This window comes from Zingiber officinale, chromosome 6A, assembly GCF_018446385.1.
Source record: "Zingiber officinale cultivar Zhangliang chromosome 6A, Zo_v1.1, whole genome shotgun sequence".
NCBI lineage: Eukaryota > Viridiplantae > Streptophyta > Magnoliopsida > Zingiberales > Zingiberaceae > Zingiber > Zingiber officinale.
Window position 1 is genome coordinate 17,584,977 of NC_055997.1, and position 23,567 is coordinate 17,608,543.

The 23,567-nt window shown below is 37.8% G+C and overlaps 3 protein-coding genes across 5 annotated transcripts in view; 2 read left to right on the top strand and 1 right to left on the bottom strand.

Moving 5' to 3' along the window:
* The window catches only part of LOC121995967 (AUGMIN subunit 3-like), a 35,151-nt gene extending 18,613 nt beyond the window's left edge, over nt 1-16,538 (top strand). Inside the window, exons 10-19 of the mRNA XM_042549757.1 lie at nt 11,251-11,320; nt 11,648-11,705; nt 11,787-11,842; nt 12,695-12,847; nt 13,094-13,205; nt 13,282-13,423; nt 14,996-15,071; nt 15,670-15,765; nt 15,901-16,088; nt 16,180-16,538. Coding sequence (XP_042405691.1) covers nt 11,251-11,320; nt 11,648-11,705; nt 11,787-11,842; nt 12,695-12,847; nt 13,094-13,205; nt 13,282-13,423; nt 14,996-15,071; nt 15,670-15,765; nt 15,901-16,047 — 910 coding nt within the window. The 3' untranslated portion in view covers nt 16,048-16,088; nt 16,180-16,538. The remainder of the gene's footprint in view (nt 1-11,250; nt 11,321-11,647; nt 11,706-11,786; nt 11,843-12,694; nt 12,848-13,093; nt 13,206-13,281; nt 13,424-14,995; nt 15,072-15,669; nt 15,766-15,900; nt 16,089-16,179) is intronic.
* Nucleotides 16,539-18,229: 1,691 nt separating this feature from the next.
* LOC121995970 (c-Myc-binding protein homolog) lies at nt 18,230-19,820 on the top strand. The gene is made up of 5 exons (XM_042549761.1): nt 18,230-18,361; nt 18,879-18,951; nt 19,048-19,096; nt 19,253-19,376; nt 19,530-19,820. Exons 1-5 carry the CDS (start codon nt 18,359-18,361, stop codon nt 19,605-19,607), a joined length of 327 nt encoding a protein of 108 aa, XP_042405695.1. The 5' UTR covers nt 18,230-18,358; the 3' UTR covers nt 19,608-19,820.
* Nucleotides 18,341-23,330, bottom strand: LOC121995968 (thioredoxin H1-like). Of its 3 annotated transcripts, none has more exons than XM_042549760.1 (4): nt 23,162-23,330; nt 20,754-20,876; nt 20,526-20,680; nt 18,341-18,654 (listed from the first exon to the last, which is right to left on the bottom strand). In XM_042549760.1, the coding sequence occupies exons 1-3, from the start codon at nt 23,246-23,248 to the stop codon at nt 20,546-20,548; spliced, it is 345 nt and encodes a 114-aa protein (XP_042405694.1). In that variant the 5' UTR covers nt 23,249-23,330; the 3' UTR covers nt 18,341-18,654; nt 20,526-20,545. The 3 variants fall into 3 exon arrangements, with proteins under 3 accessions (XP_042405694.1, XP_042405693.1, XP_042405692.1); XM_042549759.1 differs by lacking the exon at nt 18,341-18,654 and adding an exon at nt 19,806-19,942; XM_042549758.1 differs by lacking the exon at nt 18,341-18,654 and having other exon boundaries at nt 20,356-20,680; nt 23,162-23,329.
* Nucleotides 23,331-23,567: the final 237 nt, after the last annotated feature.

Consider the following 23,567-nt stretch of genomic DNA (forward strand, 5'->3'; position numbering starts at 1 on the left):
TTTTAGGTACCCAAATCTTGGGACCTAATGCTTCTACAACGAAAGACCTAGGAACCCATGCCTTGGTCATACCTTTCCTAGTTCCATGAACTCTAGAAACATGTGATCTACTATTTTGAGTTCTAGACATTAGAGAAATGAAACTCGACTCCTTGGGTTGATACCCTAACCCGGCTTTGTTGTAAACTGCCCTTTGGGCATTTAGAATCATGTCTAGAGTCTTAGAGCTAGTTGAGAATTTCTCAAGCATTTTCTTGAGTTTCTCAACCTCACCCTTTAAGGCCTTGTTCTCATCCTCAAGGACTTCTAGATGTAGGTCATCGACCTCATCTTCCCTAAGGGTCCTTAAGGTTTTACTTCTTCTTTCAACAATTTATTTTCTGTTTTTGACTTTTTAAGCAATGTAGATAAATGAGTGATAGTTTTATAACACTTTTCTATATGAGAAGAGGTTACCTCTTCATCATCCGAAGATGATGAAGCCGTGGTTGAAGCGCTTGAGTCATCACTCTCGGATTCTGACTCTTCCCTTGCCATGAGTGCCAATTGCCGAGTGCTCTTTTCCATCTTCTCTTCTTCCTCCGATGAGCTTGATGAGGACTCATCCCAAGTGGCCTTGAGAGCCTTCTTCTTCTTGGCTCTTTCCTCCTTCCTTTTGGCTCGTTCCTCCTTCCTCTTTAGTTTCGGACACTCGCTCCGAATGTGTCCTTTCTTGCTACACTCATAACATGTAACATTAGATTTATCAAAATTTTGATCATTAGTTTTACCTTTTCCTTTGTATCTTGGCCTCTTCTCATAATCCTCCTTACGAAGTTCGCCATCTCGCTTGATGATGATCCACTTTCATCATCGGATTCGGAAGAAGAGGTGGATGAGGAAATCTCCTTTTCTTTCTTCTTTTCCTTCTTCCTTCTTCCATCCTTGCTCTTTGGTCCTGCAAATAAAGCAATACCCTTCTCTTTTTGACCTTTGTTAGCAAGTTCATGAAGTTCCATCTCACAGAAAAATTCATCTAGTTTAACAATGGAAAGATCCTTGGATACCTTGTAGGCATCCACCATGGATGACCACAAGGCATTCCTAGGAAAAGCTTTTAGAGCATACCTTACGAGGTCACGGTTTTCTACTCGTTCATCCACCGAATGGAGACCATTGATGATCTCCTTGAACCTTCCATGTATCTCACTTACAGTTTCATTTTCCTTCATGACAAGGTTCTGTAGTTGGTTTAAGAACAAATCCCTCTTGGCGATCCGAGAGTCTCGAGTTCCTTCTTGGAGCTCGATGAGCTTGTTCCATAGATCCTTCGCACTTGTGAAAGGACCAACCTTGACAAGTTGATCCTTGGCTATCCCACATTGCAAAGTGACAACCGCCTTGGCATCGGCTTGTCCCTTGCGAGTTTGCTCGGTTGACCATCTCGATGAGTCAAGTTCCTTACCTTCTTCGTCCTTTGGAGGTGAGAATCCCTCCTTGACCGAGAACCACATGGAGATATCAGTCTTGAGGTAATACTCCATGCGGCTTTTCCAGTATTGAAAATCTACTCCATCGAAATAAGGTGGACGGTTGGTGCTGAGTCCCTCCTTCATGGCCATTGTTTAGCTCTTTGGGTTGTTAAGCCGTAATGAAGAGCACCAGGCTCTGATACCACTTGTTGGGACCTTAGATGGCTAGAGGGGGGTGAATAGCCTCTTTGAAAAACACTAAACACAAATTACTTCAAGAACTTTGTTAGCACAGCGGAATTAGAAAACTAAAACAAGAAAGCACAGCACACTAACTCAGAGATTTACGAGGTTCGGGGATAACTTGCCCCTACTCCTCGGCGTGTCCGTAAGGTGGACGAATCCTCTTGATCTTTCGGTAGATCACACCCCGGAAGCTATCCGGCTAAAGGATTCTCCTTCTCGGTGGAGTAACCTCTCCACAAAGTCTTTAACAGCAGTAAGAAATTAAGCACAAGACTTACAGTAGTGGCTCAAGTGAAATGATCAAAAAGAAGCTCACAGCCACAATCAGCGAAGAACAAGCACACTGCTTCAATCTTCCAGAGAGTTTTTCTCCACAGTGTTTTTCACAGCAAGAGCACCAAAAAGCATTGTTGCGAGAGTCTCTCCTCTCCAGCTTCATATGCCTCTCTGCTCTGTAACGGATCTCTGCCAAACCTGCAGCAAATCCCTGCAAATCCCTGCAACCGTCCACGACGTCGCCAATCACGCTTCTTCCTTGTCTGATTGTCTCAGCTCCCACCAATGGCATCCTCGTTTCCACTGGTACCTCTGAGCTTGAACCTATCAGCACAAGTCAAGCTGATTTCGACCAAACGGCTGCCAGCAGATCGCAAACGAGACGTTGCTACCAAAACTGGTTTGTCTGCAGCGAGACACAGCAAAAGCTTTTTCGTCGCCTTCTACTAATGATCCTCAATTTGAATTCATCCAACATCAAGTAATCTGTAACCTGTAACTTCGAAAAAGCTTACAGCAGATGGTTAGAAACGAAATAGGTAAAAGCAATTGCGAATCAGAAACAATAAGAGAAAGCGCATGCAAAACAAGCCGTGGATCGGTGCGACCGATCCATGATTCTGGATCATCTCGATCGGTGCGGACCGATCGGGAACTATCGATCGGTCCCGGACCGATCGGCGTCGCTTTCGAAGGTGCGCGGCTTCGATCGGTGCGGACCGATCAAGCACTATCGATTGGTCCCCGGCATCGATCAATGAAATCTCGATGAGCTATCGATTGATTTCGATCGGTCCGCAGATCGATAAAATCCTGATGGGCTCGATCGATTTACGATCGGTGCGGGCCGTCGATAGCGTTCGGTAGCCATCGATTCACGATCGGTCGGCGGACCGATCAGTATAAAGTTTCCGGATCGGTGCGCCGATCCGGTGTCCAGTTTCCTTTGGATCGGTGCCGACCGATCCGACTTCTGTTTCGATCGGGTCGAGCCCTCTCGACCTGGTCCGAGGAACGAGCTCCCTAGCTCTCTCCGACTTCATCTGGTCCTAGAGAACGAGCTACCGAGCCCTCTCTGACTTCGCATGCCAAGCTTCCTTCTTGGACTTTTCAACACCAGATGTCCGATCACCCTTGATCCATCTGGATTTTCCCTTGCCTGGCTTCACTCACCAGGATTTGCAACTGCCTAACATCCCAGTTAGGACTTTCCCACTGCCTGGCTTCACTCGCCAGGACTTTCCAACTGCCTAACATCCCAGTTAGGACTTTCCACTCGTGCCAAGCTCCCTGCTTGGACTTCTCCAGTGCCAAGTCTCCATACTTGGACTTTTTCCCGAATCAGGTCAACCAAGTCAACCTAGATTAGTAATTAATCTGAGTTAAATATCTGATACAAACTTAAATCAGTGTCAACAGCAAAACAACATCCAGGTCAGACTGTATCAACAATCTAAACCTCACAACGACTCCTTTCCTCTTTGGGAAGCTACTGTTCGCTCGTGATTTTTCCCAATCGATTCAGAAACTTTCTATTATCACGAGAAACATTGCCTAATCGATCTGCTAATCGATTGAACTTGCCCCAATCGATTAGCCAATTGATCCGCACACCCTTTTATTTTCTCATGACAAAACCTAGTTAATCGATTCCCAATCGATCAACGTCAGACTTAATCGATTGAGCATTTTCCCAATCAATTCAGCCCCTTCGCGAGAAAGCTACTTTGCTTTGCGAAGAAACGATGTCCTAATCGATTGGGGCATTCCTTCTCTTTTTATGTGAAAGAGGCTCCCAATTGATCAACTAATCTAGTGGATTGATCTTAATCAATTATCTATTTGATTATTGCGCCTTCTATGCTTCGTGAACCAAATCGGTTGACCTCCTAGTTGATTACCCAATCGATTGGTAAGAGCTTCGTTTCATATCCTAGATCACCTCTTTCCGATATCTGAGCCAAAAGTTATGGCCTTCGGAAGTTTGCTATGTCGGAACTTCCTCGTTTTATGTCAACTCTCTGTTGGACTTACGACTGTCAAGTGTTTTGTTAACTTTTGACCCACTTGGACTTTCCCTTGTCTAACCTTGCTAGGACTTCCATTTCCTAGTTCTCAACTAGGACTTCACTCATGGTAAGTGTTTAGCTCCCATCTAACCCACCTTGGACTTAACCTAGTTCCCAACTAGGTTTGCCTAGTCTCAATAGGACTTCATTTGTATCAAGTGTTTAGCTCCCAGCTAATCCACCTTTGACTTAACCTAGTTCCCAACTAGGTTTGCCTAGTCCTACTAGGACTTCATTTGTGCCAAGTGTTTAACTCCCAGCTAATCCACCTTGGACTTAACCTAGTTCCCAACTAGATTTGCCTAGTCCCACTAGTACTTTCATTTGTCTAACCTCCTGTTAGGACTTTGCCAGTTTTTCGGTCAACCTTGATCTACCTGACTTCTCATTCACACATATTGTCAAAATATCGAAACTCAAGCTCGAGCCAGCTTGAGCCAATTCGAGCTTAGTCAAACTAGTCAACCTTGACCCACGATTGCACCAACAATCTCTCCTTTTTTGATGTTTGACAATATATTTAAGTTAGCCTAACTTTCGTCTTCATCCCATGCCAAAGCATGAATGTAAGTTTTCTAACTTAAACCCTATATTTCTCCCCCTTTGACACACCTCAGAAACTCTTCTATACAAAACCTTGAGCATCCAACACAATGAAGGTTCCCAACCTTCCATTGTCTCCTCATTCTTATCAAAAAAAAAATCATGCCTTTTAGGAAGACCTTCCCCTCAAAGCATGCTCTAACTTCTATCATTGCACCAACAATGATTTTGAGTTCCTAAATCTTTAGGAAAACTTAACAAAATCATGAGGTTTAAAAATTCAATTTTGAATCTAAACCTCCCCTTAACTCCACATTTTTCATCATAAAACTCCCCCTTTTCATTTTCACCAAGACAATTAGCCTAATATATTTATACAAGTATTTCAGAGGGCTAGAGATTGTTAAGTTAACTAAACGTGGATTAATAGATTGAAATCAGACTATTCTAGTCGAAATCAACAATTCCAATCGATTGATATCTGTCTTTAATTTATTGAAATGTCTTAATCGATCAGCTGATCGATTAAAAACCATTATGTGCTGAGAAAAATGACTTACCAATTGATTGAGTTGGGACTTAATCGATTATGGTATGCCCCAATCGATCACTTGATCGATTAAGCCGTCCTTGATCGATTGGAGTTTCTAATTTCTGAATTCTATTTCAGATTTAATTACAAAAACTCATAAATAATTCTACGATTATTGGAAAATCATGAAATTTTACGTAGACATTACTAATATCATATACTATCAGGGAAAAATAGTTTTCTATGAAAATATATCTGATTTTTAAAAAAACTATTAAAAACCTCAATGTTTTATTCTAACTTAGTGTCCACTTAATCAATGGTAACTCCTATTAAAAGATAGATTTCACCAAGGTTTTCCAAAATGATTTTGAAATGATTTTAGAAAAGAATTTCTAACTATGATTTTTGGGCTAAATGTACATAACTTGTACACTAGTTTTCCCCATAATTGGACTTCACATAATCTATTGTTTTGATGAACCTAAAACTCAAATAGATGCACTAAATCAACATTTTGAATTTTGTTCATCTTCTTAACATCTCACTTGTATCTAATGTGTCTCAAAAACACATACAAGTCAAGCCTGTTGTCTTGTGAGATGTAAAATAAGTTTTCCTAAAACTAAGGGGTCATGCATATTTATTTAGACAATTTAACTTTGATCATCCTACCTAGGATGCCAATTAATGTCATTGTCCTTAATTGCAAGAAATTAATAATTTATGTATGATAATGATCATGACATGTGATAGGGCATCCAATCATGGTAATTTTAGCATAAAGAAAATACCTAGATTTTTTATCTAAATATCAACTAATTGCTAAGTCAAAAATAAACCTAAGTTGCCCTTATTTCCCTAGAAAATGCTAAAATCTCAACTTGTCATTTCTTTGAGTTCTATCCTATTTGTGCCAATTTGATCAAACTCAATTCTTAAAAATTTTGACTGTCACACTTTTACTCTTCAAGAGTAAAAGTCCATTTCTCATTTTCAAGATATTACAATACCTTAAAGTGTCAACTTCATCGTGGTTGGGCTTCTAATTAGAATTGACACACTCTAAACCCACCTAGGGTGTAGCGAACACACTCTTAGGAACTCAACTTATTGGTACTTGTGTGCTAGGTATTCACTAGGGATAACTTCCCTAGATACCTTTTTGATAACTTTCCTAGACTTCTTAGAGGTTTTAGTCACCTCAAGGTCAACTTTAGGAATAACCTCCCTTGTAACCTTTTTAATGACTTTCTTATGCTTCTTAGAAGCGTTAGTCAGGTTAGTCTTCTCAAGGTTAAACTCAAGGATAACTTTTCTTGAAATCTTGACTTGACTTCTAGACTTAATGTTGGTTCCATAACTATATGAAACTCTGTTAAGATGACACATTCTCTTTAACCTTTGGTTTGTATCCCAAATCTCTCTTGCCATTGAACGAATCTTGCCTATCTAATCTTAGGTTTTGCTTCTTTTACCTGTGATTTCATTTGTTATTTTCTTAAAGGTCTTCTCTAATTTATCAAGTTTTGACCCTAAGACTTGATTTTCTATCCTTAAATCCTCAAACTTGGATTTTTCCTTATTGCCTTGGATGTTTTTCTTTTTAGGCATATATTTAATTTCCTTAGAATTTTTGTCTAAATGGTTTTCTACTTTCCTATGTTTAGGTAAGGTAGTTCTAGCATGAAATGATTTATAATTTTCTCTAGGTTTTTCATATTTTCTATTTTTATGATAAATAACATTAAAATGATAAAAATTATTTCTAACATGCATTTTATCATGATTTAAATAAGTACCATTAATTAATGGTAATTTAGTTTTGTCCTTTGAAGCTCCTCCATGATTTGAACTTCCTTCTTTGTTCTTGGTTGAATTTCTTCCCTTTGGACATTAATTTTGATAATGTCTCTTTGGTTGCAAGAAAAGTACACAATATGCACCTTGCCCTTCCTTATCATGGGATCGACTTCTTTTGACTTCTCCTTCACCTTGAGAGCTATTTGAGTCTTCTTCTTGGTCAATTTTGGACACTTGTTCTTATAGTGTCCGCTTTTCCTACACTCAAAACATATGATATGATTTTAATTTTTACAAATTGAAATTGTTATACCTTCTTTATTCGTAGGGGTCATACATGATACTTCATTTGATTCTGGATGTAGAAACTTTTTCTCAATCCGGTATCAATGAGCGCCCCCCACCCCTCCTCAATCCTTGAAGGGGATACTTCTTGAATTTCATCTTCAGATGTTGAACATCTTTTAACTTCTGAATCCTCTTCCTCTTGATTCAATGAGGCTCCTGGTACTGGACTGTAAACCGATAATTAATGGTCTTGTCGTTGCAAGGTTCACACTACAATACCAACTTAATTTCCGTCCCTATTATAAATTAAATAGTATAGGTGTAACAAAAGGCATGGATCGTTTTCCATAGAAATCACGGTGGAAGCTAATGCTAAGATAAATTATCTGGTTGGTTGAAATTTCTTTACCACACAGATTGAAATGCTCCTACTTGGAAATCACAAAAATCAACAACTAGACAACAACTAAAAGACTAACTTAAAGAAATGGAAAAAAAACATGAACCAATTACTGATTTAAGGAAATCTGTCAACGAATAATTCCAAGCACACAAACAGCTCAATCTAAGTTCAAAAACTAACTAAGCTAAACTCAATGAGAAAACCATAAATCTAATATGGGGGAAACTGATGAAGCAGGACTTGATGCAAACAAGAAGGCAATAAAATAGAAATGACCAGTTCCACGAGAATATGCCCGAAGATGAGCAATGCACTACAGCACGCGCCCGTTGGAATCTCAATCGAAACTCCAAAGGCAGATGACAAGGGCAAGGCGTGTCAGGTTCTCCGAATCTGAAACCCAGCGGTAATCCGAGTTCGGCCAGATCTGGTTGAACTCAAAGATAACGCGTCGGATTCAAAACTCCTCCTCGAATCCGTAGAGGGAAAGGAAGTGAACGACGATGGAAGGGAGGACGCTAGCTGAAGTGTGTTGATGGGGCGGCTTCCCCTTGAATCCAAGGAAGAAGAAGAAGAAGTGTGCGTAGAGATGGAGATGACTGCTAGGGCTTCTAGGTCGAAAAAGGTGCCTCTGTTGGTTGCTGTTGAGAACTTTAATACCTCCTTCAAAGCAACGCATCTGACCATAAAAATGAAGCTTAAGCTGTATCCATCCGTTGGTTGCATGCGTGTGACCAAAAAACCTTCTCAATTAATCCTTGACCCCCTACATCATTCAATAACATTAAATTAGTGCTGAGGCCATTAAATTAGCAGATATTCGCAGCAAAGTGATAAAACCAACCATTTTCGTGAAACCTGATAAATACTGTGAATTAACGCACAAACAGATTAAAACATCTAACAGAATGATAAAAATGCCGTAACAAAATGCAAGTTATTAGCTTCCTCTTTGGATTTGTCTTTACTTGGCAAAGTGGAGGGATCTCCATGAATTTTTGCCAACTTGCTCCATAGCTCCTTGACATCTTGGTATTCTCCAATTTTACACAAAATGGTGCTTGGCAATACATTAATCAACAATTTGGTTACTTTGTCATTAGCCTCACATCTCTTGATTTGCTCCTCGTTCCATTTACTCTTTGAACCTCTCGGAGCTTCAAAATTGTCAGCAAACTGTTGCTCTATGTCCATCATCAAGAAGCTCTCCATTCTTGATTTCCATATGTCAAAGCATCTCGTTTAGAATAATGGAGGTGCTCAGATGTCAAATCTGAACCTGTCTCAGAAATCCATTTTAAAGTTGAGCTCTTTTGAAGATATGTCCTTTGACTTGTTGAAATTTAGGACTTCAAGCTTTAACTTCTTCTTCTTCCTCTAGCTCTTGTTCTTTTCGGCGATTAGTCCAAAGAAGAGTGGTCTCGTTCTGATACTGTGCGTTAGGACACTTTGAGAGCTAGAAGGGGGGGGGGGGGGGTTTGAATAACTTCTTTCTCTTCTTCTTGTTTATGTGGCAGTGGAAAACTCGAAGCAATGCTAACACCTTTGTTTTACTTGGTCTCTACCTCCTTGAGATGACTAATCCAAAGATCCATACTGTACAGACAGTTCCACTATGAACATACTTTTTCTCGAAAACAATCCTAGGCGGAGAAGCCTTGCACAAGCTCAAATACAAGAAATGCAAACTAGGTTACAAAAGAAATCGAAACGATTACAACAAGGAACCGTGCTTTGCTTACTCTTTTCTTGTTTTGATTTGTCTCTTAGTGCTTGGAAAGTGCAGCAACATTTATCGCCCAAAACTCAAGAACTGGTAGAGAAGAGTTGTAGAGGCAGATACTTTGAATTCTTTGTGATATCCCTTTATATCGCGTTGATTTAGGGTTCCCAATCGATTGACCTAATCGATTACCACGTTAGATTAGATCGAATCCAGCCGCCCAAACCTCACAACGACTCTTTTCCTCTTTTCCCAATCGATTTATCCCCACCATAATCGATTAAGTAGCTTCTTAACCGATCAACTGATAAATTTAGAATGCTTCTCTTCGTGAAGAAGAACCTTCCCAATTGATTACCCAATCAATCTGGGAAGCTATTGTTCGTTGGTGATTTCTCCTAATTGATTACCCAATTGATTCAGAAGCTTTCTGTTCTCACGAGAAACACCGCCTAATTGATCTACCAATTGATTGAGTCTGCCCAATCGATTAGCCAATCGATCAGGCACCTTCTGTTCTCTCATAACAAACCCAGTTAATGGATACCCAATCGATCAATGTCAAGCTTAATTGATTGAGTATCTTCCCAATTGATTCAGCCACTTCGCGAGAAAGCTACTGTGCTTCGCAAAGAAACAATCTCCCAATCGATTGGGGTTGGTTCCTTCTGTTTTTATGCGAAAGAGGCTCCCAATTGATCAACCAATCAATTGGATTCGCCTTAATCGATTAACCAATCGATTACCGCGCCTTATGTACTATACTTCGTGAACCAATCGATTCCCTGATTGATTGACCTCCCAATCAATTAATAAAACATTAAAAGTGTATAGCTCTAAATGAGTTCCGTTTCGCATCCGAGATCACCTCGTTCTGATATTCAAGCTAGAAGTTATGACCTTCGGAAGTTTACTATGTTGGAACTTCCTCGTTTCATGCCAACTCCTTGTTGAACTTATGACCATAAAATGTCTAGTCAACTTTTGATCCACTTGGACTTTCCCTTGCCAAACTCAGCTAGGACTTCCATTTCCTAGTTCCAAACTAGGGCTTTACTTGTGCCAAGTGTTTAATTCCCAGCTAACCCAACCCACCATGGACTTAGCCTAGTTCCCAACTAGGTTTTGCCTAGTCCCACTAGGACTTCAGTTGTGCCAAGTGTTTAGCTCTTAGCTAATCCATCTTGAACTTAACCTAGTTCCTAACTAGGTTTGGCTAGTCCTACTAGGACTTCCATTTGCCTAATCTCCGGTTAGGACTTTGCTGGTCAAATTTTCAGTCAATCTTGACTTACTTGACTTCTCATTTACACACATTGTTGAAACATCGAAACTTGAGTTTAGTCAAACAGGTCAACCTTCAGAAGCAATGACCACTTGAATTTCAAGCTCTTGTGAGAAGATGAGAGCGAACTGATATGCGAGTTGATGATATGTTTCTATGAGGATAATAGAAAAGATATCTGAACGCAGATCTGCTATTAAATGATAACCCACCTAAATTGCTTTAAACTTGAAATACTATCCATCTTATGCCAGTCTTATGCATTCTGTATTTTTGATGTTATCCATTTTTATAGAGTAAAGATGTGTTGAAGTTTACTTGATCTACTGCTTTTCCAAGTTTAATTCGGCATTTATTCATTGCATAAACATGTTGCAAGACTCAAGCCAGCGGTGATAAAATCTATGCTCTACAATTATTATTTTGATTATGCTACTCAGGAGCACTAAAAGAATTTGAGAAAAGTTTTTGAGTTGATATTTCCGATAATTCTTCAATTTAATGATTTCTACTTTCAGCTTGAAAAAGCTTTAACAGAATTTAGGTTTCTTAAGTTTTTGAGGCCATTAATGATCTTCCACTGTTCTTGAATCTGCATAACCTTTGGATGCCACATATATTAACTCTGCAGGAAAAAACATTCGGAATTGGCTGGGGAACTTTCCAACCTCGCCCATAAAGAGCAGAAGTTCTTAGTTGAGGTATTGTTTTTTCTGGTCATATAGTGTTTTCTCTAAAGCTCCATCATCCTGCGAAATAAAATGAAATGCTAAAATTTGCATTCTGAATTTTTTAATAACCATTTGGGTGCCCTGACTTTTGGAAAATTTACTTCTGTTTTCCCTGGAAAGACTATAGTATGATTCCATATATTCTGATCTATAATGGACTATAGTGTTGAATTTAGTTATCCAACTGTTATTATTTAGTATGATTCTTAGATTTGAATTGTTAAATCTATTTATTTTGTGCTTGTTTCTTTTTTTAAGTTCTGACCTCTCTTCATCCCTCATCCCATTTTTTTCCAGGTTATTCCACGCCTTTGCTCAGATCTGGCTCAGCTGCAAGACACATACATTTTGCAGGGTATGTGTTTGAGAAGATAATTCAGAAATTTTTTAAAAGAAAGGTATCTTAATGATCTCTCTTTTTTTTGTGTACTTTTAGGAGATTATGACCTGAAGGTTATGCGACAGGAGTACTATATTAATCGGCAGAAAATGGTAGGTAGATTCCCTCAGAATTAGGTGTTCTGTGGTTTCTAGTATTTCCAAATGGTCCTAATGGAGTTATTAAATTCTAATATATGACCTGTGGCTTTGCTTTTCTTCAGTGAGCAACCTATTTGTCTACTTGATCAATTTGACATATTCCATATTACTCAAAAGGCATCATTAATCTTAAATAATTGCACTATTGATTTGCTAGGGTTTCCTTTAGCTTTTAAATAATTGCACTATTAAAAATTAACTTTTAATTTCAAACAGTAATAATTTTTTAGGTGGCTGTGTGCTTGGTTATGTTTGCGCTGTATAGAGTAATTACCATTTTCGTTGATTAGAGAAGGGGATAGTGATTCTGGAAGTTAGTTAGAGCGAGCACTTGGTCTGTTGGTCGTTAGTCATGGCTATCACTTTGGTTATGTTTCTGCTGTATAGAGTAATTACCATCTTCTTTGATTGAGAGAAGGGGACACTGATTCTGGAAGTTAGATAGACCGAGCACTTGATCTGTTGGTCATTAGTCATGACTATCACAAATGTTAAAACTCACCAAAAGTTACATTCTATATAGTTGGAGCACTAGTGTTCCTGTCTTATCTAAAGCCTTGACCATACCTTTATTATAAGGTGGATTTTTTGAATCAAAATGTGTGCCTTGATGTTTGTTTTATCTTTTATATTCAAAATTCCAATGTGAGCATGTAAAATATTGAAACAGAAATTTAAAATTGTCATAAATACGATTATTTTGCATCTCATCATTCTATTCCAAGATGAATCTCATATCTCCTGTTTTCACCTTTTTTTTATATCAACAATATTGAATCTTACATGACATTTTATCTCTTGCAGTTTATTAATCATCTAGTTAATCAACTTGCCAGACATCAATTTCTAAAAATAGCTTGTCAAATGGAAAGGAGGACAATACTCGGGGCATATTCATTGGCTAAAGTCATTGAGTCAGAGTTGGAGGGCTATTTATCAGCAGGAAATGGGCGTTTGGTATGCAAGCTTATGTTTTCTGTTTTCAGCATGATATATGTACATGCCTGAGCTTTTATTCTGTGTCAATTACATAAATTAAAAATTAGTGGTTTTTGTTCCCTGCTCTCCTTTAATTATGTTTGTCTATCATCATAGAATCCTGTTTCGATTCCCACTTTGATTTGTGCATGTATCAGAATGATCATTCACCTGGACTTTCTGTTTTCTTCATATGGTTTGAATTTTTGGTGTTGCTTTCTGTAGGGTCATTGTCTCTCCCTTATTGATGCTGCAATGGAGGTACAAGAACATGGAGCAGTAGATGACCGTGACACGTTCCTGCATGGTGTACGCGATCTTTTAAGCATTCACTCCAGTAATAACCTAATCCTGATCACTAAATATGACTTTGTTTTAACTCAAAACAATTAAGACATTCACCTTTCTTTTAGATACTTCGGCTTCCTTACCAACTTATGTATCAGCACATGGTATAGTTCAGCAGATATCAGGGCTGCAGTCTGACTTGCTGTCTCTTCAATTTGAACTTGAAAACACTCTTCCAGAAGATCGAAGGAGATGTATCAATGAGCTGTAGGTTTTTTCATTTATCATTTGCATCTGAACATAAGTCTGTGACACTAACTTATATTGCTTGCAACTTATCAAACTCAACTAGACTGCATGGAAGGAAAATCTACCTGTCTGGGTTTCTATTTGTGATATTAAGTTTTACTCTGTATTCCTTTGTTTGTTTTTCTGATTGAATGAGAAGGAATAACTAAGTAGTTCAAGGATGGAGACATCTTTGTCGAACCATTAGTTTATTTTTAAAAAGTCATATTTTAGATTCGGCTAACTGACAAAAGCTTCTCTGCATGGATGATAGAGCATATGGTCAACAGTGAAATTATATTTCAAAACCTGGGTTGATAACACTGCACCATCTGCCCCCTGCCTGCTTTAGAAAGTCTTTAATTTGGTTCATTTCTCCATAGCTGTACTCTGTTAAACCCAAGAATAACCAGCAATCTGCTAACTTATATCTCTGGTTAAATAATCTCATGCTTGAATAGCATGTGATGGATATAATAAATCAGTATAGTTATAGAATTATTCTCAATGGTAAAGTTGTTGTTTTGTGACCAAAAGGTCACGGGTTCGAATCTTGGAAACAACTTCTTGCAAAAAAGTAGGGTAAGACTGCGTACAATGGATCCTTCCCCGGGACCTCGCATAGCGGGAGCTTCATGCACTGGGCTGTCCTTTTATGTTTTATAGCAAAACACTTCCGTTGGTTTCTATCTGTACTAGTATTGTGAAATTTGATCTATTGAAGCACCTGTAGACGGCTGTCCGTGTGTGATTTAGGATTGAAATTCCTTTATATTAATTTATGTGGAACCATTGTTGCATGTGTTTTCCTATGTATTCATATTAATTAGAAATTAAATGCTCCTAAGTGTTGCCACCTGTCTACTTTAAGTAGCTTGAAGGCAGTTAATTTTAGTTATTATGTTATTTAAGCTACTATACATCTTTTGTATTTCTCATCATCTGCCAAATCACATAACTGCCATTTCAAAGTTGTTCATTGTTATCTTCATAAATCTGCCATATTGTTTTTCCCTCTTAATTCCATGTTTCAAATTTTAAATGATGCTTCGAGTGTGCAAAATGAGGTCGCTGTATATTCATTTGACAAAGTCATCAATGGTACATTACTAGATTTGTATCTCAGTATTCCTCACAAGCTTAAATTGATTAATGATTAAGGGCAGTTCATGAACGTTATACTCAAAAAGGCCCAAGAGAAAGCAGTAATATTTCACTTTAGCAGAGTTTGGAAATGTAGTGTAGTGCTCTGAAGTCCACCACATCATTATTTTGAACACAAAATAATTATTGTTATTAGTATTCGATGTGATATTGCTGAAAAAGTTCAGAATCAATTTTTTCTTTAGTCACTTAACAGCCTGGCACATAATTCACCGTCTTTAGTCATCTTATTCGTGTTTTTATTTTTTGAGTCTCTGAGATATGTATAATTATTATACGTGCAATATTTTTTGTATCTCACATCACATTTTCATTTTATATTATTTCTTCATTTTGTCTGTGTAATGCACGTTAAATACTTGATTCTGGCATGATGCCAATTGACAGATGCACCTTAATTCAAACTCTGGAGCAGCTGCTTTTTTCATCTTCTGCAACTGCGGAGCCATTGTTAACACCTAGGGTATGTCTTTTTCCTCATGATGGTTGGAAATTCTCAAGGATACTGTATATCATGTGGTCTTGCTTGAGACATGTCACTGTTTCTATTATTCTTTTGATCGAAATAATGTTGATTGTATAATAAAAAATATGTTGAAGATACCAAGGTCACAAACAGAAGTCAATATATCAGTCTCAGGATAACATAAAAAAGAAAGCGCAGACTTTTAAAATAATGTGCTTGATGTTTAAGTTTTTCTCAGAAGTAATTTTTCCATGTGGCCATGGTTGTGTATGTTTTTTTTGGTGTTTGTAGTATAATTATGTTTCACAAATAATTTTTTCATACAACATACAATCCTAGAACAACAGAGATCTAATTATAATGTTTAATCATTGCATGAGCTGATGCTTTAAGTTTTGTCATCAACAAGTGTCCGATTTATCTCCCATACTCAAGGCATTGATGATCAAATTTCCTTCTGCTCATCTTGCACTCAAAAATTAAGTCTTTTTGCTAAACTTTGAGATATACGCATCTTTTAACTCTGTGCCACTTGAGTGTAAGAGTATCAACTATCTTCTCGTATGGATTATATGACTAATTCCTTTGTTGGTAGCCATTGATGCGAGCAATTGATGACATGGAAAGGGTCAATTCTCAAGTATCTGCTTTTGTTGAAGAAGTGACAGAGGCTCATCGCCAGAAGGCTGAGGTATGACTCCAGATTTGACACCTTTAAACTTTTGACATAATGTTTTAAACATTCCTATTAGAATGACAATGTCTTTTCATCTTTCCTCGCTTCTTCGCTCTTGTTGGTTTGGAATCTGATGACAAAAAACTACAGATTGTCAAACATCATCCACACGAAGTCGGACGGGAGAGGCAGGTGTTTGTGGATTTTTTCTGCAACCCAGAACGTCTCAGGAATCAGGTCAGAGAACTGAATGAGGTCAGAGAACTCAATGCTCGAGTCAAGGCTCGTCCAGATTGAGACCCATACGGCGACTCTTTCCTTGTGCCACGTTTGATACTGTAAGTTAGCAACACCAGTCGAAGCCAAATTGATTCCTCTTCGCGAAATTCGTGTCTTTTAAATTATTCTGATGTGTGCGAGCTCTTCCAGGCCTTCTGCTCTGCATATGAGAGGCAGTTTCTAGGATGATAGCAATGGGCTTATATTCTGCTGTGTAAAGAGTATCACAATACCTGAGAAGCGGCCTTTAGCTATAAAAAATGCGACCAGGACACTTTTAGTGAGACAAATCATCTGCGATTTTTGTGTTAATATTTTGTTCATGTAAACTTTGTACACTTATTGCATTTAAATGTATGCCTTTACCAGGCAAAATGTATCTGTATCTAATGATTTAGTTCCATTTCCCCTGAAGGATGCTCCTGTATATGTCGATCAGAGATTACAGATTGAGCTGTGTTTGTTGTCCAATCTATTCACAAAATTCAGTGGTTGGTATGCTTGTTCAACAATGACCGAATATTAGCAATAGACATACAGATCCAATAAACAACCTAGAAGTATAACATAAAAAAAAAAAAAAAGTTCGGTGCACAAAACTTTCGATATGCGGGGTCTCGGAGAAGGATCCATTATATATAGTTTTACTTTGTTTTTTTTATAAGAGATTATTTTCAGAATTTGAACCTATGTTTTTTTATCATAAAATAACAATTTGATTGTTGCACTAAGGTTCCTTTTCAATCTAAAAGTATAACATTAAGGTTCCTTTTCAATCTAAAAGTATAACATCGATACATAATATTATTCTCAGGATAATTATGCAGTAGTAAGACATCATTTTAATTTCTTAGACATCTAAGAATTCGATGAATTAATGGATAATTTTTTTTTAATGAATGGTTAATTTAAAAATATTGGATTAATAGGTAGTTCGTTGAGTATTTCTTGATTTATATAAATAGTGGATGGAAATTTTTTATATGGTCAAATTAATTTGCGTATTATCTGGTGCTAAATAAAATAAATAAATAAAACCTATACGTAATATTTAATTATTTTTTTTTATCGTTGGTTGATATTTAATTTTTTTTTTTATCGTCAAATTTGGGACCGAGATTTATTTGCCTCAACTGTAATTTTTATTATGAAATATTGATTGATCATTTATTTTTTTAAAAAAATTTAAATTATATATATAAGGTTTAAGAATTGTGTTAAAATATTAAATATATATAAAAAAGGTGCTGATATATATATTCGCTTTATTTAAATATTGTTTTTCCTAAAAACATCAAAAATATTAAATTAGTTTAGTTATAAAATTTTTTTCCAAGCGGTTCAGTCACAAAAATGGTGGTTCAACGGAATCTATCCGGAAAGAAGACCGAAATCGATGGACCAACAACGCCGTGATGAGCTGGAATTGGTTTTAATAGACCCGAAGTTGAAACGTTCCATTCAATGAAAAAGAATCGCAAGTTAAACGTTTTCAATAAATAAAATTAAAATCCCATAATTTAAATTCAATAAGACGTCCACGAGAAATAAGGATATAAATGAATCAAGTCATTCGTGAGCTATTCATCTCGATTCGATAAAAATTCGTTTAAACTCATTTAATAAAACTCGTTAAGATAAACAAACCAAGCTCAAACTTTGCAATACTCGACTCGTTAGCTCGTGAACACGTTCGTTAAGCTCATGAATCAACTTTTAAATTAAAAAAATAATAATTTTGATATTAAATTTATAGATTTTACATTCTACTTATAAAAAATATAGACAAATATATTAAATTTATTTATTAAAATAAAATTATAAATTTTAATAAGAATATTATAATTTTCTATAAATATATAATTTAATTTTTTATGAATATTTAATTTATAATTTATATTTATTAACTTCGTTTAGGCTCGATAAAAATTTGAATAAACTCGTGAATCATGAATATATTCGTTAAATAAAGCTCGAACTCGGCTCGATTATAAACGAGTCAAGCTCAAACATTCAAGAGTTCGGCTCGACTCGATTATACCCCTACCGAGAAGGGTTAAAGAAAATGAACCGGCAGCTCCAAAGTCAAAACTCAAAGTCAACGTCATCTTCGGCAACGACAAGTGAACCTTCTCCGACTTAAAATCCCACACCACCACCGTCTAAGCCCTTCGCCTCCACCGCCGCCGCCGCTCCCGCCGGCGGATCTGAAGGTTCTTTCCATCTCCGTTTAATTGTCTTCTCTAAATCTGTTTTCTACTTCTCATTGCCTCGGGGGAAAAACGGTTCTTCCGGCTGGATTCGGTGGCAGCTCGATGCTACAAACGTCATGGTATGTCTCGCCCATTGCCTCCCTTCTTTCCTGGAATCCGGCATTTACTGCACATCCATTTGTCTTGTACTCGTAACCATCTAGGGTTGGACGCAATCGCGTGGAAATTTCCTTGCCCTCTTTTCCCCCTCTGTCTACTTGCTCTTCTTTATCTTCCCAGATTTTTCACCTCTATTTTGAATATGGTCATCTTTCTTGTAGATTTTCTGCGTGTTGCACTTGAATGATGCTTGCTCATTTCCAGTTTTGATCATCCCTTTCATGCCAAGCTAGTCATCCAAGTTTACCAAGAACTGGAGTTGTATTCATTCATATGAGAAGCTAGAAGATGCTTATATTCTGAATTCAAAATAGTCTAAGTAACAAATTGCAGATGGAAAGGCCACTGCTTTAATATCCTGATTAACTTGAAAGCATCTGTCACTGGCTTTCTGCAATGAAGATATTTACATGTTCCTTTTTCTTGAACTTTTTTAATCTCAATTTTCAGTGTTTCATAGCATAAATTTGTTTTCAGGAGAGGGAAGCTAAAAAGGAAGCTTTCAGGAAGTATTTGGAGTCGAGTGGTGTGCTGGATGCTCTCACTAAAGGTTTTCATTTCTTTTCAATTGTGTTCTGGTATAGTTATAAATTGATGATGTTTGCAGTGAATAAACTACATACTATGACATTATTATTCCATGTAGTTCTTGTTGCACTTTATGAAGAAAAGGACAAGCCTTCTTCTGCCTTAGAGTAAGTTCTTGAACTATTTTAGTTGGCAGTCAAAATGTATACTTGTTTTATATTATGATTTATGAACTTATTGGAACATTACAAATAATTACAGCTTCATTTCTGCCATATGACAAGCTTATGTTATAGAATGTTAAACAGATACATGGTTTTCAGGTTTGTCCAACAAAAGTTAGGTGGCCCATGGATTTCTGATTACAAAAAGCTACAAGCTGATAAGTCAGAGTTGCAAATGAAGTATGACGAGCTGGTAGAAGCTCACAGAGAAACATGTAGACAGGTCAGTGTTCTATCAGAAATCCTTGTCTGGAAGTTATTTACTTATTGTTGTTTATCCCTTCTTGAATGTAACAAAATCTAATACTGAGTTTCTGTGCTCCAATTTTATTTTATTTTATACCATATGATTCTGAGTTTATGTGCTCAATTGCAGCTCGAGGAGCTACAGAACTTGAAGATGTCAACACACAAGGACTTCGCGGATGGAGATAAAACTAAAGATGGATTGTGAAGGACTACCTGGAATTTATTACATGCTCGTTCTAACAAATGCTACAATTTGTTTGTCAGAGCTTTTTTATGCAACATCACAGGAAATTAAAAAACACACTAAGTGTATATGTATGCAAAATATTGTTCAGCAGTTATTCTTACACTTTTCCTGTTTGTGAAAAGCTATTAATTTTGCTAGTAATGAATGATACGGGCATTCCCTTCAATGTTATTCACTGATGATATACATGTTTTATCTTTGCATCGATCAACCAAATTGCTGGATTCCAGTTGACATGAGAATATTAACAGTGTGTCTGGGACTTGATAACAATCTTGTGGGCATTATCAAACCTAAAAAGGAATTCGATGGGCATATACTAAAGCCTAAAAAAGAACTTAAGATCCATACAAGAAGCAAATGCAAAATTCGTATATGAGCAAAAACAGACATCAAAGGAACTCAAGCATAAGGGTTAAGGTCAAACAAAATTGCATGTGGTGAGAAACAAGAAGCATGCTACACATACTGGGATGCATCTACAACATACAACAATAATTCTCAAATCTTATCCAACAAGATAGGATTGGCTATATGATTTTTTTACACTATTGAACTTTATCTCCTATTATATCATCATTTATATTTAAATAAATTTTATTTTATTTTATTATTGTTAATCAAGTCTTTTTAATTTTCTTCTTCTTGGTTTTATATGCACATTTGTCATAGTAGAGTATTTATTGGTCGTCTGAACACATGTCGGTACTATTTTAAACGTGTCTCCCAGAGCATTTATTGGTCGTCTAAATATTTATTGAATCTACAACATAAGTTAGAAAAAAATACCCAAGGCATTTTAGCAATCTTGTAAGATCCAATATTCTATTCATGATTATTTTCAAGTTGATGGTCTGAATTTTTATATGTTTGTACCTTTTAACTCATTTGACTACTCAGCTGGGCAGGTGCAGCTCAATCCTCCTTGACAGTTCTTCCTTCAGAGCACCAACAATCTTGTCCACAATGGTTCCCTCCTTGAGAAAGACAAAGGTCGGCATTGCATCGATGGCCCAATCTTGGGCGACCGTCTGCCATTTCATTTTTTCAGAAAGCAGCAAAGGTATGCACCAAAGAGAATTTTAGTGTAAGACAGCTACTCACCTTTAGTTCATCAATGTCGACCTTGAGAAAAATCACATTCGGGAACTTCATAGCAAGGTCTGCAAAGATCGGAGCAATCATTCGGCAAGGTCCACACCATGAGGCTGTGAAATCAATGACCACCTACAAGTTCATGGACAAAAGAGTTCACAAGCTGAATCAGGAAGTAAACAAAATTTTGGATTAATGTTGCTTCATAGTACAGTTTATGACAATAAATACTGACAAAATAATAAAAGGCAGAAAACCATCACACCGTTTGTGAACACTAGCTTGGAAATGAAGTGAGCTTATGCATAAGACGCAGAAGAAAAGAAATCAGGTAAAAAGGTCCTCAAAGGAAGAGGGGGGAGAGAAATGGAAGAGAAATGAAAGGATCACTCTAGGATATTCTACAATAAATACAAAACATGCCATTACATCACTATAACAGATATTCCTATATGCCGAGAGACTTGGGAAGGTAAAACACTGATTTTTATGAATCAGGATAAGATTCAATAGCTAGGCTTCTCTTTGAGCACGCAATCCAATATTAGTCATAATATACCACTGAGGCTGAAGCGCATATCAAACATAAAACTAAAATTCTCTATTCGGCAAAATCTGTTGGGACCCGTTGGCCGGCTAGAAGGGGGGTTGAATAGCCCTGCACAAACTAAAACCAAAGCGAACCCTTCTCGAACAATTAACTTAAATAAAGAACACTTGCATAAAATAAAATAAGAAATCAAACAGATAGAGGCTCGGAGGTTTTACTTGGTTACAATCGGGGAGATTGTTAATCCAAGGAAATGATGAGCATTAATCTCTCCTTCAGGCGGAGAAGCTTCTTTACAGCAATGAAATCTCAGAAAAGAAGAAGCTAAACAAAACAGAAAAGCTCACAAGTGTTGTATCAAGAATTTTTTGTTGTTGTTAAGTTTCTGGACTAAGACTGTATTTATAGCCTTAGTCGGGGCGCTTAGAAGGGTTCCAGGAGCTTGGAGTGGGATAGATTTATATCCCCGACGAAACGATCAACGTTCACGTCGATGGTGATAAAGTTTGGGTTCTGGGCGCCCGGACTTCGAGCGTCCGAACCCTTAAAGTCAACCCCGTTGACTTCTCGGTCCGGGCCCTCTGCTCCGGTGCTGCTCGTCTCGGTCCGGATCTTCCGCTCCGGTTCCGCTTACTTGGGTGATTTCAACCAACCGAAATAAGAGAGCAGATCCTCTGGTCCGCAAATTGCGGACCAGAGGATGGTCCATTATATGAGGACCCTTGATTTAGATGGACCCCATCTCTAAATAGGTGGGATCCATCCAAATCAAGGGTCCACATCAGTGGACCATCCCCTGGTCCGCAATTTGCGGACCAGAGGATCCCTACTGCCGAAATAAAGATCATCCGAACTCAATTTCGGCCTTTTCCTCGAGCAGGCTTCTGTTTCGGCTTCTCATCCCTCGAACGTCGCGTACGTTCTTCTCGTCCACCGATGTACTCTTCCGCGGCACCTCGTCCCTCAGACGTACCGAGCCCGTCGACTCTCTCCCGTGCCGTCCTTCTCGCTAGCCGCATCTTCCGCTTGACTTCCTGTGCTTCTAAGCTCCTGCACACTTAGACACATGGATCAAAATCAACAGGACCTAACTTAACTTGTTTGATCACATCAAAACAACCTTGGGGTTCCAACAAAATCTACGTAGTGTCTCATGTAAAGACAGATGACAATGGTGATTTCATCTGCCATAAGCATCAAATTTAGACAGACTTGTCTCAGTTTGTGTCTATCGAATCACCACATCCCTCAAAAATATACGAGTTTACACAGAGCTCATCCCATAATCCAATTACATGTGATTTTGTCCTAGAATCTATTTGACGAAGGAATATTTTCAAAGCCACTTAATCTAATCCTAGATGATGTTTACAAGTTCAGTTCATGCAACTTAGCACATGAATTTTTCCATCATAGTTTCGACAAAATCTAGAATTGAATATTAGTTACTGTTCACAGAGAGAGCCATTGCTAATGTACAAATAGCTTACTCCTGAAATTCTGCGTCACTTTGAGCAAGCTTAAAAAAAAGACCTAACATACTCTAAACCTGCTACTTCGCCTAAATTGAGTTGGACTGGGATCGTGAAGCATATCAACTCCTCACATCTACTAGGAAAACAAACAATTTTACTGCGCAAGCAGTTAAGACCGCAAAAATCACAATAAAAACCAATAAAAAGGCGAAGCCTCATTTCAAAAAGGATCGCTTTTGAACGAACAAAATCACCATTCGGCGATGTGCCCCAAGTCTCTACCAAACCTGGAATTCAAAGAAACAAGTAGCACCGATTTAGATCCAGCTTACCAGATCAATCACGGTGCAGAAAATTCAAGACGGGAAAGAAGACCTAAAAATGACACCCACCAGCTTCTTGGACTCATTAGCTAGCTCGAGTTGCCGGGTCCATTCCTCCACGGTGTGGCAAGCGAACACAACCCCTTCTTCTGCCATCGCCGTCCCAACTCCTCCTTCCTCCGCAGCAGCGACAGGAACGAGCTCGAAGACTCGAAACGCAGATTCCGGCCGGGGCTGCATTTGTAGGCGGAGAATTGGAAAAAACTACGAAAACGCCACGACCAAGCCATCTCGATACCTTGGCAATCAACACGTGCAATACACGTGTCATTGGTAGATTTGAATATTATACATCGATGGCCTACAAAATGCTTTAAGCGTCCCCGCTAACTCAGATAACACGGAGGAGATAAATAACAGAAGGTTAGTCGTCTTCGTGATGATGACTAATACATAAAAAAGATATTTATTTCGA

Coding starts and splice junctions, on each gene's coding strand:
- LOC121995970 (XM_042549761.1), top strand. Junction 19,097..19,252: donor AAGCCTTCTTCTGCCTTAGA/GTAAGTTCTTGA, acceptor CATGGTTTTCAG/GTTTGTCCAACAAAAGTTAG. Junction 19,377..19,529: donor ACAGAGAAACATGTAGACAG/GTCAGTGTTCTA, acceptor GCTCAATTGCAG/CTCGAGGAGCTACAGAACTT.
- LOC121995968 (XM_042549760.1), bottom strand. CDS start 23,248: ATGGCAGAAGAAGGGGTTGTGTTCGCTTGCCACACCGTGGAGGAATGG. Junction 20,877..23,161: donor CTAATGAGTCCAAGAAGCTG/GTGGGTGTCATT, acceptor ATGAACTTGTAG/GTGGTCATTGATTTCACAGC. Junction 20,681..20,753: donor TCGACATTGATGAACTAAAG/GTGAGTAGCTGT, acceptor ATGAAATGGCAG/ACGGTCGCCCAAGATTGGGC.